Genomic DNA, 17,886 nt, shown 5'->3' with positions numbered 1-17,886 from the left:
CACATGTAAATCCATCTGGTCCTGGGGATTTTTTCTTAGGGAGTTGATTGATAGTTTGTTCTATTTCTTTTTCTGAGATGGGACTGTTTAGGATATTTACTTCTTCCTCTGTTAGTTTGGGCAAGCTGTATTTTTGGAGGTATTTTTCTATTTCATTTAAGTTGTCGAATTTATTGGCATAAAGTTGGGCAAAGTAATTCCTAATTATTGCTCTAATTTCCTCTTCGTTAGTGGTGAGTTCTCCCTTTTCATTTTTAAGACTAACAATTTGATTTTCCTCTTTCCTTTTTTTAATCAGATTTACTAAGGGTTTGTCTATTTTGTTGGTTTTTTCATAGAACCAACTCTTAATTTTATTAATCAATTCAATAGTTTTTTTACTTTCAATTTTATTGATCTCACCTTTTACTTTTAGAATTTCAAGTTTAGTGTTTGACTGGGGGTTTTTAATTTGTTCCTTTTCTAGCATTTTTAATTGCAAACCCAATGCTTTGGTATCCCAGTTTTCCCATATCCTTTCAACATTTACCATTATCTTTTCCTGTCATCTTAACCAATCTAGAAAGTGTGAAGTAGTACCTCTAAATTGGCATTTCTCCAGTCAATACTGATGTAGAATATTTTTTTCATATGACTAGAAATGGCTTTAACTTCTTCTTCTTCTTCTTCTTCTTCTTCTTCTTCTTCTTCTTCTTCTTCTTCTTCTTCTTCTTCTTCTTCTTCTTCTTCTTCTTCTTTTTTTTGAAAATTTTCATATCCTTTGACCATTTATCAGGGAATGAATTGTAATTGCTTTATATTCTTATAAATTTGAGTCAGTTCTCTATATGTTTTAGAAATGAGGGTTTTATCATAAACACTGGCTGTAAAAAAATTTTCCCCAACTTTCTGCTTCCCTTCTAATATTGGCTGTACTAGTTTTGTTTGTACCTTTAAAAAAATTAATGTAATCAAAGTTATCCATTTTGCATTTTATAATGTTCCCTAGTTCTTCTTTGGCCACAAATTCCTCCCTTCTCTGCTGATCTGGGAGGTAGACTATTTCTTGTTCTCCTAATTTTTTTATGGACTTATCTTTTATGTCTAAATTATGAACCTATTTTGAATTTATGTTGGTAAAGGATGTTGATCATTGCCTAGTTTCTGCCATACTATTTTCCAGTTTTCCCAGCAATTTTTGTCAAATAGTGAGTTCTTATCCCAGAAGCTGGAGTCTTTGGATTTATAAATACTAGATTACTGCTGTACCAAATAGTACCAAGTAGGTTTGATGATTTTTTTTTATAATATATTATTGGTCTGGTACATCTAGGTCTCCTTCCTTTGTGTTTTTTCACTAATTCCCTTGAAATTCTTGACCTTTTGATTTTTCAGATGAATTTTTAATTATTTTTTCTAATTCTATAATTTAATTTCTTAGCAGCTTGATTGGTATGCCAATGAATATGTGGATTAATTTAGTTTGAATTGCCATTTTTATTATATTAGCTTGGCCTACCCATGAGCACTTGATATCTTCCAACTGTTCAACTCTAACTTTATTTGTGCAATATGCATTTTATAATAGCGTTTATATAGTTCCTGGCTTTGCCTTGGCAGGTAGACTCCCAAATATTTATATTATCTATAGTTATTTTAAATGGAATTTCTTTTTCTATCTATTGCTGCTGGGCTTTGTTAATAACTTATAGAAATACTAATGATTTGTATGAGTTTATATCCTGCAACTTTGCTAAAGTTGTTGTTTCTAGTAGTTTTTTGTGGATTCTCTAGCATTCTCTAAATATACCATCATATTTTTGCAGAGTTATAGCTTTGTTTCTGCACTACCTCCTGTAATTCTTTCAATTTCTTTTTCTTCTCTTATTGCTAAAACCAACATTTCTAGTACAATATTGGATAATAAAAGTGATAATGGGCAACCTTGTTTCACCCTGATCTTACTGGGAATGCTTCTAGCTTATCCCCATTATATATTATGCTTGCTAATGGTTTTAGATAGTTGGTTCTTGTCAATTTAAGGAAAACTCCATTTATTCCTGTGCTCGTCAGTACTTTTTAATGGGAATGATTTTGTATTTTGCCAAATGATTTTTCTGCATCTATATAATCTTATGATATCTGTTTGTTTATTAATATAGTTAAATATGCTAATAGTTTTTCTAATGTTGAACCAGGCCTGCACTCCTGGTATAAATTTTTTTTTTCATAGTGTCTTGTTCTGGTGAGAGATTGATATAAATACTTTGGTAATATTTTATTTAAGATTTTTGCATCCCTAATTTCATTAGGGAAATAATTCTAAAATTTGGTTTCCTCTATTTTGGCCCTTCCTGGTTTAGGTATCAGCATCATATCTGTGTCATACAAGGAATTTGTTAGGACTCCTTCTTTTCCTATTTTCTCAAATAGTTTCTGTAGTATTGGAATTGATTATTTTTTAAATGTTAAAATTCACTTGGAGATTTTTTTCTTAGGGAGTTCATTAATGGCTCATTCAATTTGTGTTTCAAAAAATGGGACTATGTAAGCAATTTATTTCTATATTAATTAATCTGAACAATCTATATTTTTGTACGTATTCATTTATTTCTATTTAGATTATCAAATTTATTGGCATACAATTGGGCAAAATAACTCCTAAATATTGCTTAAATTTTCTCTTCATTAGTGCTAAGTTCATCCTTTTCATTGTTGATACTAGTAATTTTATTTTCTTCTTTCCTTTTTCTACTCAAATTCACCAAAAGTTTATCTATTTTGTTCATTTATTTTTCTATGGCCTTTTAATATATGTAGTATTTTGCATCATGTTCTGAAAAACATGCATTTACTATTTCTGCCTTTCTGCATTTGATCGTGAGTTTTTTATGTCCTAATACATAATCAATTTTTGTGTAGGTGCCATGTCCTTCTGAGAAAAAGGTGAGTTCCTTTCTGTGTCTATTCAATTATGTCCAGAGGGTCTGGATTCAGAATCCAGAGGATTCTATTAACCTACCTAATTTCTTATTTATTTGGTGGTTAGATTTATCTAGCTCTGATAAAGGGAGGTTAAGATTCCCCATTAATATAGTTTTGTTGTTTCTTGCAAGTCACTTGCAATTCAACTTCTGTAGGAATTTGGATGCTATACCACTTGTCACATACAGATTTAGTCTTAATATTACTTCATTATCTATGGTATCCTTTAGAAGATGTGGTTTCCTATCTTACCTCTTTTAATATAGATTTTTTTCCCTTTTGCTTCATCTGAGATGAGAATCACTATCTTGTTTTTTTTTTTTTTTTTTTTTTTTACTTTAGCTGAAGTATAATATCTTCTGCTTTAGCTTTTTACCTTTACTAGTATGTATCTCTCTGCTTCAAATGTCCTTTTTGTAAATAGCAAGTTGTAGAATTCTGACATTGGAAAGAGAGGTCATCCTATTCACATTCACCATTCAGAATATTAACTCCGTATTTCCCACCATCCTATTTTTCCCAAGTTAAACTTTTTTCTCTCCTTTAATTCTTTCCCTCCTCACCAGTTTTTTGTTTCTGACACCATTTCCCTCAATCTGCTCTCCCCTTTTCCAGCCTCCCCTTTCTTATCCCTTTCCCCTTCTACTTCTGCCCTCCTTTTTATTAGTCTCTCTCTTTTCTTTCCCCTGTCTTCCTGCTTCCCTCTAGAGTGAGACAAATTTCTATACTAAACTAAGTCTGTTAATCCCTCTTTGAACAATTCCATGAAATTAAGGTTCAAACAAAGTTCATCCTCCTCCCTTCTTTCATTCAACTGTAATAGGTTTTTTTTGCCTCTTCATATGATGTAATTTACTCCATTTTACCTCTCCTTTCCTCTTTTCCCAGTACAATCTCTTTTTCATTTCTAATTTCTTGTCTAAACCATCACATTAAAATCATTTTATACCTATACCCTCTAAGTATATCCTTTTTTAAAACTGCCCCAGAAGAATTATGGTTCTTAACAGTTACATGTATCATCTTCTCATGTAGGGATGTGAACATTTTTACATTTAAAACAGTTTATTTTCTTCAGTTATCTTTTTATGCTTTTCTTGAATCTTGTATCCAACTTTTCTGTTTAACTCTGGTATTTTCCATCAAAAATGATTGAAAATCCCCTATTTCATTTAATATAGAACCTTTTCTCTGAAAGAAAATGCTTAATTTTGCTGGGTAGTGGATTCTTGGTTGTGATCCAAGCAGTTTTCCTTCCAAAATATTATATTCCAGGTCCTCCTATCATTTTTAAATGGACACTGTTAGGTAATCTTGATTGTGGCTCCTCAAAATCTGAATTGTTTCTTTTTGACTACTTGCAGTATTTTCTCCTTGATTTAGCAATTCTGGAATTTGGCTACCGTATTCCTTGGAGTTTTCATTTTGAGGGTCTCTTTCAGGAGGTGATTAGTGTATTCTTTCAATCACCATTTTACCCTCTATTTCTAGGATATCAGGTGAGTTTTCCTAGATGATTTCTTGAAAGATGTTGTCCAGGTTTTTTCATCACAAATTTTCAGGTTTACCAATTATTCTTATATCATCTTTCTTGGATGTATTTTCCACATCTGTTGTTCTTCCAATGAGATATTTTACATTTTCTTCTATTTAAAAAAAAAAATTTGCCTGATCTTGATGCCTCATTTAGTCATTCACTTCCTTGTTCAATTCTAATTTTTAGTAAATTATTTTCTTTAGTTAGCTTTTTAAAAAACCTCCTATTGCATTTGGCCAATTGTATTTTTAAAGGAACTTTTGTGTTCATTGGATTTTTCCCTATTTCACCAATTCTGTTTTTAATGAGTTGTTTTCTTTTTCCATTTCACCAATCTTATTTTTAAAAGGTTGATGGTAAATATATATATATATATATATATATATATATATATATATATATTATATATATATATATATATATATATATATTATTTTTTTTCCCATTGCACCATATTTAATTTTAAGGGGTTGTTTTTTTCAGTTGATTTCTCTATTTACATTTCTAAACTGTTGGCTTTCCCTCAAAAAAATTCATAAGCTCATTTTCTTTTCCCATTTTTCTTTCTGTTAAAATTCTTTTTGAATGCTTCTAAGAGAACCTTTTGAGTTGCAGATCAATTCATATTCTGTGGTGAGCTTTTTCTTCTCAAAAAGCAGCCAGGTGATAAAAGTTCAGATCTTTTATTATCTCCAATATAGCCCGGTTAGCTTAGAGGCCTATCTCTCTGCTTGGTTCCAAGAGCTCTCTCCAAATGTCTTTAAATCCAAAGGTCTGGTCCTTCAGCCTCTGCCTCTGCTTTCTTCAGCCTCCAGCCAGCTCCAGTCTTCATGTCATTCCAGTGAAATTTCGACTTGTAGCGTCTTACTCTCCAGAACTTCGACTGGTCCATTGGCCTATTTATGCTCCTTCCAGAGAGAGGGATTATGGGTTTTCTCCCATAGTGCTCTCTGGCCCAATGACTTCAAGGGAGGTGTGAACTCATTGAACTCCAATGAGTAAAGGTGTGAACACAAGCCTTGTATTGATTAGTTCTACTTAGTACCTTGTTTCAGGTTCTGGCCAAAACATCTTCTTGTAAGATTAGATCAACTCTAATTAGTTAGCAGTTAGTAAGGATTCCAACAATATTCAGCTTTGAGTTTTCATCAGAAGACATTTTACTTTTGCTGTCCTCATCTGGGTTTATGGTCTCATCTTCCTTGTCTCCACAGCAGCTCTTTATGGCCAGAACTCTTTTGGGGAGGGGACTTTTTTGTTCATTTTTTTTTTTTGGAATTTAAATTAAAATTGAATTCAGAAGGTAAAAATAACCTGGGAAAAAATCAAAATGCAAGTAGTCCACATTCATTTCCCAGAGTTTTTTCTCTGAGTGTAGCTGATTCTGTCCATCATTGATCAATTGCAATTGAATTGCATCTTCTCATTGTTGAAGAGATCCACTTCCATCAGAATACATCGTCAAACAGTATCATTGTTGAGGTATATAATGATCTCCTGGTTCTGCTCATTTCACTTAGCATCAGTTCATGTAAGTCTCTCCAAGCTTCTCTGGATTCATCCTGTTAGTCATTTCTTACAGAAAAATAAGATTCCATAATCTTCATATACCACAATTTACTCAACCATTCTCTGATTGATGGGCATCCATTCAATTTCCAGTTTCTAGCCACTACAAAAAGGGCTGCCATAAACATTTTGGCACATACAGGTCCCTTTCCCTTCTTTAATATTCCTCTTTGGGATATAAGCCCAGTAGTAACACTGTGGATCACTGGGTATGCAGTTTGATAACTTTTTTGAGCATAGTTCCAAATTGTTCTCCAGAATTCACAATTCCATCAACAATGCACTGGTGTCCCAATTTTCCTGCATCCCCTCCAATATTTGTCATTATCTTTTCCTGTCATTTTAGCCCATCTGACAGGTATGTAGTGGTATCTCAGAGTTGTCTTAATTTACATTTCTCTGATCAATTGTGATTTGGAAAACCCTTTCATATGAGTATAAATAGTTTCAATTTCATCATCTGAAAATTGTCTGTTTATGAACAGAAATCAAGCCATTCTCCAATTGATCAATGGTCAAAGGACATATCCTTTGACCATTGATCAATTGGAGAATGGCTTGATTTCTTATAAATAAGAGTTAATTCTCTATATATTTTGGAAATGAGGCCTTTAACTGTAAAAATGTTTTCCCAGTTTATTGCTTCCCATCTAATCTTGTTTGCATTAATTTTGTTTGTAAAAAAGTTTTTTTTTTTTATATCAAAGTTTTCTATTTTGTGATCTTTACTTCTTCTTTGGTCACAAATTCCTTCCTCCTCTACAAGTTTGAGAGGTAACCTATCCTATGTTCCTCTAATTTATTTATAATCTCATTCTTTGTGCCTAAATCATGAACCCATTTTGATTTTATCTTGGTGTATGATGTTAAGTGTGAGTCCAGTCTAGTTTCTGCCATATTAATTTCCAGTTTTCCCAGCAGTTTTTGTCAAATAGTTAATTCTTATCCCAAAAGTTGGGGTCTTTGGGTTTATCAAACTTTAGATTGCTATAATTATTGACTATTTTGTCCTGTGAATCTAACCTATTCCACGGATCAACTAGTCTATTTCTTTGGTACTGGCTAAGAAATAGACTAGTTGATCCATGGAATAGGTTAGGTTTTGGTGACTGCTGCTTTATAATATAGTTTTAGATCAGGTACAGCTAGGTCACCTTCATTTGATTTTTTTTTCCATTAGTTCCCTTGAAATTCTTGACCTTTTGTTCTTCCATATGAATTTTGTTGTTGTTGTTTTAGGTCATTAAAATAGTTTCTTGGGAATCTGATTAGTACAGCACTAAATAAATAGATTAGTTTAGGTAGAATTGTCATCTTTATTATATCCACTCAGCCTATCCAAGAGCACGTAATATTTTTCCAGTTGTTTAAATCTGATTTAATTTGTGTGGAAAGTGTTTTGTAGCTTTGCTCATATAGTTCCTGACTTTCCTTTGGCAGATAGATTCCCAAATATTTTATGCTATCAACAGTTATTCTGAATGGAATTTCTTTGTATCTCTTGCTGTTGGGTTTTGTTGGTTATGTATAAAAATGCTGAATATTTATGTGGATTTATTTTGTATCCTGCAACTTTGCTAAAGTTGTGGATTGTTTCTAATAGTTTTTTAGTAGAATCGTTGGGTCTCTAAGTATACCATCATATCATCTGCAAAAAGTGATAATTTCATTTCCTCATTACCTGCTCTAATTCCTTTAATCTCTTTCTCAAGTCTTATTGCCAAAGCTAGCATTTCTAATACAATATTGAATAGTAATGGTGATAGTCTTGTTTCAATCCTGATTTTATTGGGAATGGTTCTAGCTTACCCCCATTACATATGATGCTTACTTGTGGTTTTAAATAGATGCTACTGATTATTTTAAGGAAAAGTCCATTTATTCCTATACTCTCAAGTGTTTTTAATAGGAATGGATGTTGGATTTTATCAAATGTTTTTTCTGCATCTATTGAGATAATCATATGTTTTTTTGTTAATTTGGTTATTGATATAGTCAATTGTGCTAATAGTTTTCCTAATATTGAACCACTCCTGCATTCCTGGTATAAATCTTACTTGATCGTGATGTATTATCCAAGGGATGATTTTCTGTAATCTTTTTGCTAATATTTTATTTAAGATTTTTGCATCAATATTCATTAGGTAGATTGTTCTATAATTTTCTTTTCTCTGTTTTCAACCTACCTAGTTTAGGTATCAGTACCATATCTGTGTCATAAAAGGAATTTGGTCATATCCCTTCAATTCCTAGTTTTTTTTTCAAACAGTTTATATAGCATTGGAGTTAATTGTTCTTTAAATGTTTGGTAGAATTCACATATAAATCCATCTGGTCCAGTTTTTTTTTTTTTTTTTTTTTTTAAGGGAGTTGATTGATAGCTTGTTCTATTTGTTTTTCTAAAATGGGACTATTTATGCAATTTGCATCCTCCTCTGTTAATCTCGGCAAGCTACATTTTTGAAGGTATTCTTCCATTTTATTTAAGTTATCGAATTTATTGGCATAAATTTGGGCAAAGTAACTCTTCATTATTGTTCTAATTTCCTCTTCATTAGTGGTGAGTTCTCCCTTTTCATTTTGAAGACTAACAATTGAATTTTCCTCTTTCCTTTGTCTAACCAAGTTTACTAAGGGTTATCTATTTTTTTTCTTAATTCAATAGTTTTTTTTTTTTATTTTCAATTTTATTCATCTCTCCTTTTATTTTTAGAATTTCAAGTTTAATATTTGACTGGGGGTTTTTAATTTGCTCCTTTTTTAGTTTTTATAGTTGCAAGCCCAATTCATTGACCTTCTCTTTCTCTATTTTATGGAAGTAGGCCTCTAGAGATATAAAATTTCCCCTTATTACCACTTTGGCTGCATCCCACACATTTTGGTATGATGTCTCATTATTGTTATTTTCTTGGGTGAAATTATTAATTACATCTATGATTTGCTGTTTCACCCAATCATTCTTTAGCATGAGATTATTTAGTTTCCAATTATTTTTTGGTCTATTTTCCCCTAGCTTTTTACTGAATACAATTTTCATTGCATCATGATCTGAAAAGGATGCATTTACTATTTTTGCCTTTCTGCATTTGAATTTGAGATTTTATGTCCTAATATATGGTCAATTTTTTATAGGTTCTATGAATTTCTGAGAAGAAAGGATACTCCTTTTTGTCTCCATTGATCTATCGTGCCTAACTTTTCTAGTATTCAATTGACCTCTATGACTTGTTTCTGATTTATTTTGTGGTTTGATTTATCTAATTCTGAGAGTGTAAGGTTGAGATCTCCCACTATTATAGTTTTGCTGTCTATTTCTTCTTGCAGCTCTCTTAATTTCTCCTTTAAGAATTTAGATGCTACACCACTTGGTGCACATATCTTTAATATTGTTATTGCTTCATTATCTATGCTACCTGTTAGCAAGATATAGTGCCCTTCCTTATCTCTTTTAATTAGATCAATTTTTGCTTTTGCTTGATCTGAGATCAGAAGCTACCGTTGCTTTTTATATTTCACCTGAGGCATAGTAAATTCTGCTCCAGCCTTTTACCTTTACTCTGTATGTATCGCCCTACTTCAAATGTGTTTCCTGTAGACAACATATTGTATGATTCTGGCTTTTAATCCAGTATACTATCCTCCTCTGCTTTATGGGTTGTTGGAATCCTAGTGTTAACTCAACTTGAAACAAGGTGATAACTCAAGGGAGATGTTAGAATCCTAGTGCTAACTCAATGTAATTGATACAATGCTTGTGTTCACACCTTTACTCATTGGAGTTCACAAGTATAGGAGTTTCACAAATTAAACTTTGTAACTCTGTGAATTCACACCTCCCTTGAAGCTCTTCAGGCCAGAGAGACTCTGGGAAGAAACCCATAATCCCTCTCTCTCATATCCCACAATTCCTCTCTCTCATATATAAGAAACAGACAGAGGCTCTCGGACAGAATTCAGCTGAATTATACGGGGAGTGGAACTGAATTTAGATTGAGAGGGAAGTGTCAAGTGAATTCATTCAGAAGCCCTCTCTAGTGAGGAATTTTACTTAGGAACATTGATTGGGGTCAGAGAGGTGCACTCTGGGAGATTGAGAGCCAGAAGCCCTCTCTCAGAGGCAAGAAAGATTCAACTTGGTGCTGGCTCTGGAGGCTGAAGAAAGCAGAGGCAGAAGTAAAGGACAAAGCTGCACGAGTTCTTAGAACCAAGGAGAGAGAAAGGCCTCTAAGAAAAGCTAACCAGGCTATATTGGAGATTGAGAACCAGAAGCCCTCTCTCCGAGGCAAGAGAGATCCATTCCATTTTCCATTGGCTAGCTGGAGGACTGAAGGACAAACTTTTGGATTTGGAGACATTCGGAGGGAGCTCTTGGAAGCAAGCAGAAAGATAGGCCTCTAAGCTAACTGGGCTATATTGGAGGTAATAAAAGATCTGAACTTTTAACACCTGGCTGCATTTGGATGATTATTACTCTTAACTGCAACTAAGGCTGCCTCCAGAAAAACCTCCCTGAGAAACCTGCTTTCTCCCAGAGAGAACCATCATATTTATCTTATTATATTTATTTTAAAAGAAGAAAATCACCACAATGGGGGAGTTTACCCCATTCACATTTATAGTTAAAATTACTAATTCTGTATTTCCTCCCATCTTGTTAACCCTAGTTTACGCTTTTCTCCTTTCCTTCCTCCTTACTTCCCTCCCCAGTATTAAACTCATGAGCACCACTTGCCTCACACAGCCTTTCCTTTTTGGGATCCCTCCCCCCCACCTTAGAGTTCCTCCCCTTTTCTTACCCCTTTTCCTCACAATTTCTGTACCCTTCCACTTAGCTTACTCCTTCCCTTTTCACTTTTTCCCTCCCATTTTTCAATGAGATGGGAGAAGTTTCTCTGTAAATCAAATATGTCTAATATTTTTTCTCTTTAAGCCAATTCTGATGAGAGTAAGATACACACTGTGTTCATCCCCCCCTTTTTCCCTCAGATATAATAGGGTTCCCTTGCCTTATAGTACCCCCACTTTACCCTTTTTCTGGTACAATTTCCTTTTGATTTCTACTTTCTTTTTTATATTATAACAGTAAAACCAAGTTATACATGTATTTTTTATGTATACTCATAACAGAAATATAGTTCCCAAGATTTATTTTTACCTTTTTTATATTCTTTTGAGTCCTATATTTGGAGATAAAACTTTTTGTTTAGTTCTGGTTTTTTATCAGAAATATATGAAATTCACCTATTTCATTGAATGTCCACTTTCTGCCCTGGAAAAAAAATGCTTACTTTGGATGAGTAAGTTATTCTTGGTTACATACAGAGTTCCTTTGCCTTTCAGAATATCAGATTCTAGGTCCTTTGATCCTTTTATATGGATGCTGCTAGATCTCGAGTAATTCTTATTATGGCTCCTTTGTATTTGAATTGTTTTTTTTTTTTTCTACCTGCTTGTAGTACTGTTTTCCTTGGTGTGATAGTTCTGGAATTTAGCCACAATATTTCTTGGAGTTTTCATTTTGGGATCTTTTTCAATAGGTGATCAATGCATTCTTTCAATGTCTATTTTATCCTCTGTTCCTATAACATCTGGGCAGTTCTCTTTGATGATTTCCTGAAAAATAGTGTCTAGACTCTTTGTTTTCATCATAATTTTCAGGAAGTACAATAATTCTCAGATTATCTCTCCTAGATCTATTTTCCAGATCTGTTGTTTTCCCAAGTAGGGATTTAACATTTTTTTTTTCAATTTTTTTCTTTCTTTCTTTTTTTTTTTTTTTTTTTTTTTTTTTTTTGGTTTTACTTGACTGATTCTTGGTGTCTCCTCGAGTCATTCATTTCCATTTGTTCAATTCTTATTTTTAATGAATTATTTTCTTCATTTACTTTTTAACTTTCTTTTTGTAATTGCCCCAATTGAGTTTTTAAATTAGTTGTTTTATTCTATGGAATTTCTTTCCATTTTGCCAATTTTATTTTTTAGAGAGACATTTTCTTTTTCCAATTCACTAATTCTGTTTTACTTGGAATTGTTTACCTTTTCCAATTCACTAATTCTGTTTTTCAGGGATTTGATTTCTTTATCCAGTCTATCTTTTAATGAGTGGATTGACTTATCCAGATCCTCTTGCTTCCCTTTCCTTTCCCCATTTTTCTTCTTGCTCTCTTGTAAGAGTCTTTTAAATTTCTTCTATAAGAGCCTTGTGCATTGAGGATCAGATCATATTCCCCTTTGGGGATTCATCTGGAGACAGTCTGTTTTTAGCCTCCTCAGGATCTGAAGCTATCTATAGTAAATCAGTATATATCTATCAGTATAGAAGCTATTTATAGTTAGAGCTTGCTTTAACTTTTTACTCATTTTGACAAAAAAGAAACAAAACAAACAAACAAAAAAGCAAATGTGGTCTGCTTTTTGGGCAGTATGGCATTACAAAGCTTCCTATACAGACTACAGGAAATAGCAGTGAAGCAGCAGCGAACAGCAATGGCTGTGCTGCCTGCACAATGGTTGTGCTCTGAGACTCTGAGAGTGTGATGAGTCACTCTGAGTGCTGGGTGGGTGTGGCCAGGTCCTGAGAAACCCTAGCATTTCAGGGTTGAAGTCTTTACCACCTGTGTTTATAGCTTTTCTACTGATCTACTGGCTTGCTGCCAGGGCAAAGTAGCTCACACTGTGTGTAAAGTTCTCCCTGCAAATTTTCTGCTGGCTGAGACCACATCCCACTTCTCTCTGGTCTGTTCAGCATTATCTGCCTTTGGTGCTCTTGCTGTCTGCCTGAGGTCTGCACCTCGCCCTGTGAGCAAAAATAGACCTTTTCTGGTGAATTTTGAGGATATCTTATATTGGTAATGTGTTGTATTCCCAATATTTGTGGTTTTTTTCAGTCAGTCAAGCACTAATTCCAAGGTCGTATCATGAAAAGCAAGGTTTTTGCCTTTTTGCCTGAAGACAAGGAAGAGTTTATGCTTGTGACCTCTCTGCATCTTGGCTCCGCCCCTTTTTGTTTCAATTTTAAAGGTTGCAGTCTGCTCTTATGGCACAGAGTGAATTGTTATGAGCTTCCTCTGAAGTGTGACAAGGGTTTACTTGTCTGAGACTGCATTGTGGCCAGTGGTGCTGCAGGTTTTCCCATTGTACCAGGTTGTCCTAGCCACATCCAGCCTGTAATGCTGAGGTTCAGGGCCTCATGGTTTCCCTTTTGCAGTTGCAGTGGAGGGAGGTCTCACAGTTGGTCTGCTATTCTTTTGGCCTTCCAAACCAGGACAAAGTAGCCAACATTGCTGTATTTTAGATGAGAGCCTCAAGCTAAATTCCCCATATCAGGCCTCCCTACACTGGGCCTCACTATACCACAACTGTATTGGCCATGTTCACTTCTGTCTAATTGAAAGAACTTTTGTGAAGTCTTTCCTGATATCTTAAGCTGGAAAATCACTTCACTCCAAATGTTTATGAGTTCTGTCACTTCAAAATCCATTCAGAAGCTTAATTTAGTTTTGATTTTGATGAAATCTGGGAAGTGTTTACACAATGTACAATCTATTCTCTACTATCTTGGAAATTTTCTTCTCTCACCTTCCTTTTTCTCTTCTCCTCTCTTCCTATCTTTTTTCTGTGACTATGTTCTCTTTTTTCTCTTTCAGATATCTTTCTACCTGCTTAAAAGCTATTTCTTATCATCCTTTTCAGGTCACTCTTTCCATATCATATAATGTGAGGGTACTTCAAAGCTACTCTTTACATATCATATAATGTGAGGCTATTTCAAAGCTCTCAGACTACTTTCTATTCACTTTAATAATCTTTAATTTATTACCTTTTTAAGCAACTATATGTTTACCAACAAAACCCAACAGCAAGAGATACAAAGAGAAATTCCATTCAGAATAACTGTTGATAGCATAAAATATTTGGGAATCTATCTACCAAAGGAAAGTCAGGAATTATATGAGCAAAATTACAAAAAAGTCTCCACACAAATAAAGTTAGACTTAAATAATTGGAAAAAAATATTAAGTGCTCTTGGATAGGCTGAGTGGATATAATAAAGATGACAATACTCCCCAAACTAATCTATTTATTTAGTGCTATACCAATCAGACTTCCAAGAAAATATTTTAATGATCTAGAAAAAATAACAACAAAATTCATATAGAACAATAAAAAGTTGAGAATCTCAAGGGAATTAATGAAAAAAAAAATCAAATGAAGGTGGCCTAGCTGTACCTGATCTAAAATTATATTATAAAGCAGCAGTCACCAAAACCATTTGGTATTGGCTAAGAAATAGATTAGTTGATCAGTGGAAAAGGTTAGGTTCACAAGACAGAATAGTCAACTATAGCAATCTAGTGTTTGACAAACCCAAAGATCCTAGCTTTTGGGATAAGAATTCATTATTTGATAAAAACTGCTGGGATAACTGGAAATTAGTATGGCAGAAATTAGGCATGGACCCACACTTAACACCATATACCAAGATAAGATCAAAATGGGTCCATGACCTAGGCATAAAGAACGAGATTATAAATAAATTAGAGGAACATAGGATAGTTTATCTCTCACACTTGTGGAGGAGAAAGAAATTTGTGACCAAAGATGAACTAGAGACCATTACTGATCACAAAATAGAAAATTTTGATTACATCAAATTAAAAAGTCTTTGTACAAACAAAACTAATTCAAACAAAATTAGAAGGGAAGCAACAAACTGGGAAAACATCTTTACAGTTAAAGGTTCTGATAAAGGCCTCATTTCCAAAATATATAGAGAACTGACTCAAATTTATAAGAAATCAAGCCATTCTCCAATTGATAAATGGTCAAAGGATATGAATAGACAATTTTCAGATGATGAAATTGAAACTATTACCACTCATATGAAAGAGTGTTCCAAATCATTATTTGTTGGAATCTTTACAAACTGCTAACTAATTAGAGTTGATCTAATCTTACAAGAAGATTTTGGCCAGAACCTGAAACAAGGTACTAAGTAGAACTAATTAGTACAATGCTTGTTTTTGTGTTCACACCTCTCTTAAAGCTCTTTGGGCCAGAGAGCACTATGGAAGAAAATCCATAATCCCATTCTCTCAGAAGATTCACATATAAGGCCAATGAAGAGAGAGCTATTCCAGAATATATTTTCCACTTGGCTGGCTGGTCGCAGAAGAGAGTTCAGCTAGACTGGAGAGGAGCAACTCTGGTGCAGACAGAGAGAACTTTGACAGATTTCAGCAGAATTACGCCAGAAGCCCTCTCTCCGAGGCAAGGCAGAATATTTTCCACTTGGCTGGCTGGTGGCAGAAGAAGAGTTTTCAGAGGAAGAAGCTACGAGTGGAGAATTCAGTGGACAACCAGATTCATCTTCATCTCACACCACTGTAGTTGGTGGCTGGGCTCCTGCACGCCCCGCACTGAGACCAAGCTGGTCTGATAGACTCACCAGAAAGCTAGCCGAGCCCCAAGTGAAGGAAACAAGAGATTCATTCCATCTCTGTGCTGGTTGGAGGCAGAAGAAAGCAGAGGCAGAGGCTAAAGGACAGAACCTTTGGAGATATTTGGAGGGCTCTAAGCTAAACCGGCTGCGTTTTGAGAAGAACAAGAACTCCAACTTTTGAACTCCAACAATTATTGATCAGAGAAATGCAAATTAAGACAACTCTGAGATACCACTACATACCTGTCAGATTGGCTAAGATGACAGGAAAAAATAATGATGAATGTTGGAGGGGATGCGAGAAAACTGGGACACTGATGCATTGTTGGTGGAGTTGTGAAAGAATCCAACCATTCTGGAGAGCAATCCGGAATTATGCCCCAAAAGTTATCAAATTTTGCATACCCTTTGATCCAGCAGTGTTTCTATTGGGCTTATATCCCAAAGAAATACTAAAGAAGGGAAAGGGACCTGTATGTGCCAAAATGTTTGTGACAGCCCTGTTTGTAGTGGCTAGAAACTGGAAAATGAATGGATGCCCATCAATTGGAGAATGACTGAGTAAATTGTGGTATATGAATGTTATGGAATATTATTGTTCTGTAAGAAATGACCAGCAGGATGAATACAGAGAGGCTTGGCGAGGCTTACATGAACTGATGCTGAGTGAAATGAGCAGAACCAGGAGATCATTATATACTTCAACAACGATATTGTATGAGGATGTATTCTGATGGAAGTGGATTTCTTTGACAAAGAGACCGAACTGAGTTTCAATTGATAAATGATGGACAGAAGCAGCTACACCCAAAGAAAGAACACTGGGAAACGAATGTGAACTATCTGCATTTTTGTTTTTCTTCCCTGGTTATTTTTACCTTTTGAATCCAATTCTCCCTGTGCAACAAGAGAACTGTTCAGTTCTGCAATCATATATTGTATCTAGGATATACTGCAACATATCTAACATATATAGGACTGCTTGCCATTTAGGGGAGGGGGTGGAGGGAGGGAGGGAAAAAATCGGAACAGAAATGAGTGCAAGGGATAATGTTGTAAAAAAAATTACCCTGGCATGGATTCTGTCAATATAAAGTTATTATTAAATTAAATAAAATATTTTTAAAAAGCAACTATATATTTAATTATGAGCTCTATACTGATTGTTTATCACAATTTGGACATTGACCCCTAATCTTTCTTCTGAGTATCAACTACCTACTGCGTATTTCAAAATGGATGTTCCAGATGTATCTCAAATACATGTCCAAAACCAAACTTGTTATATCTTTCCCCAATCCTATACAGCTTCTACCTTATCTTCCTTCTACCTATTCTTCCTTATCTTTTGAGTTTGTCACCATTTGACCAGCAATCCAGTTTTGAAACTACAGCCTTATCTAGCATAACCAATTAGTTGACAAATCTTTATTCTTTAATGTCCAAAACATATCTTGTTTCTGTCCTCAGTTCAGACCCAATAAAGAAGTCTTAATTTAGGAATATTGCAAGTAAATTCCAATTACACTTCTTGCATCAAGTCTCTCTGCTATTGGACAGTGTTTTCCACATAGATGACAATTTTTTTCCCCAAAAAATATAAGTTCAACTACATCACCACTGCTCAATAAATTAGAGTGGCTCCCTCCTGCCTCTAGGATCGAAGATAAGCCTTACTATTTAGCTGCTGTTGACCATCAAAACAAGGTGACAAACTCATTTTCCAACCCTATTATAGAAAAAATGTTCCCTTTCCTGTACTTTGTGGTCTGGATGAACAAACCGTCTTGCTCTTCATATATGGTAGTCTATTTCTTATGCCTGTGTCTTTGTATTGGTCATTTCCCATAACTACAATTCATTCCTACTTCACATCTATTCTTCACATCATTTCTTCCTTTAAAAAAAAACTTTGATATAAAGAGGTTTTGTTTGTTCCAATGTCTAATATCCCACATCCCTAAATTGGCTTTGTATTCATTTACTTTGGATATATTTATTCATGTTTATATCATCTACCTCTAATAAAATGCAAGCTGCTTCAAGGCAGGAATCATTTCATTCTTTTATATTTATAGTAGTCATTGCAGTACTTGGAATATAGAAAGCTTTTCATAAATAATAATTAATTAATAAAATTATAAGTAAATGAATGGTTTTTAAAAAATCTGATTAAACATACATACATTAACAACCAAGAATTCCAGCCCGCACCAGATGTTACTAAAATATGTTTTGTATCCATAAGCCATCCACTTTAGAAGCATCTCTAAAATGAAGATATAAGTGAAGATCATGTCACCATATTCTAGAATAATCTTGATAGTCTTTCTCTTCTCGATGTATATATCTTCAAAAATCTGTATACAAATAA

The 17,886-nt window shown here is 34.1% G+C and overlaps 1 protein-coding gene across 1 annotated transcript in view; it reads right to left on the bottom strand.

Annotated features, from left to right (window-relative positions):
• LOC127554586 (sodium channel protein type 9 subunit alpha-like) overlaps positions 1-17,886 on the bottom strand; it is a 128,962-nt gene that overhangs the window by 48,193 nt on the left and 62,883 nt on the right. Inside the window, exon 18 of the mRNA XM_051986231.1 lies at positions 17,699-17,872. Coding sequence (XP_051842191.1) covers positions 17,699-17,872 — 174 coding nt within the window. The remainder of the gene's footprint in view (positions 1-17,698; positions 17,873-17,886) is intronic.

Source organism: Antechinus flavipes, chromosome 3 (genome assembly GCF_016432865.1).
Source record: "Antechinus flavipes isolate AdamAnt ecotype Samford, QLD, Australia chromosome 3, AdamAnt_v2, whole genome shotgun sequence".
NCBI classification, from domain to species: domain Eukaryota; kingdom Metazoa; phylum Chordata; class Mammalia; order Dasyuromorphia; family Dasyuridae; genus Antechinus; species Antechinus flavipes.
The sequence above is the reverse complement of the archived record's forward strand: the minus strand, read 5'-3'. Positions and strand labels throughout refer to the sequence as shown.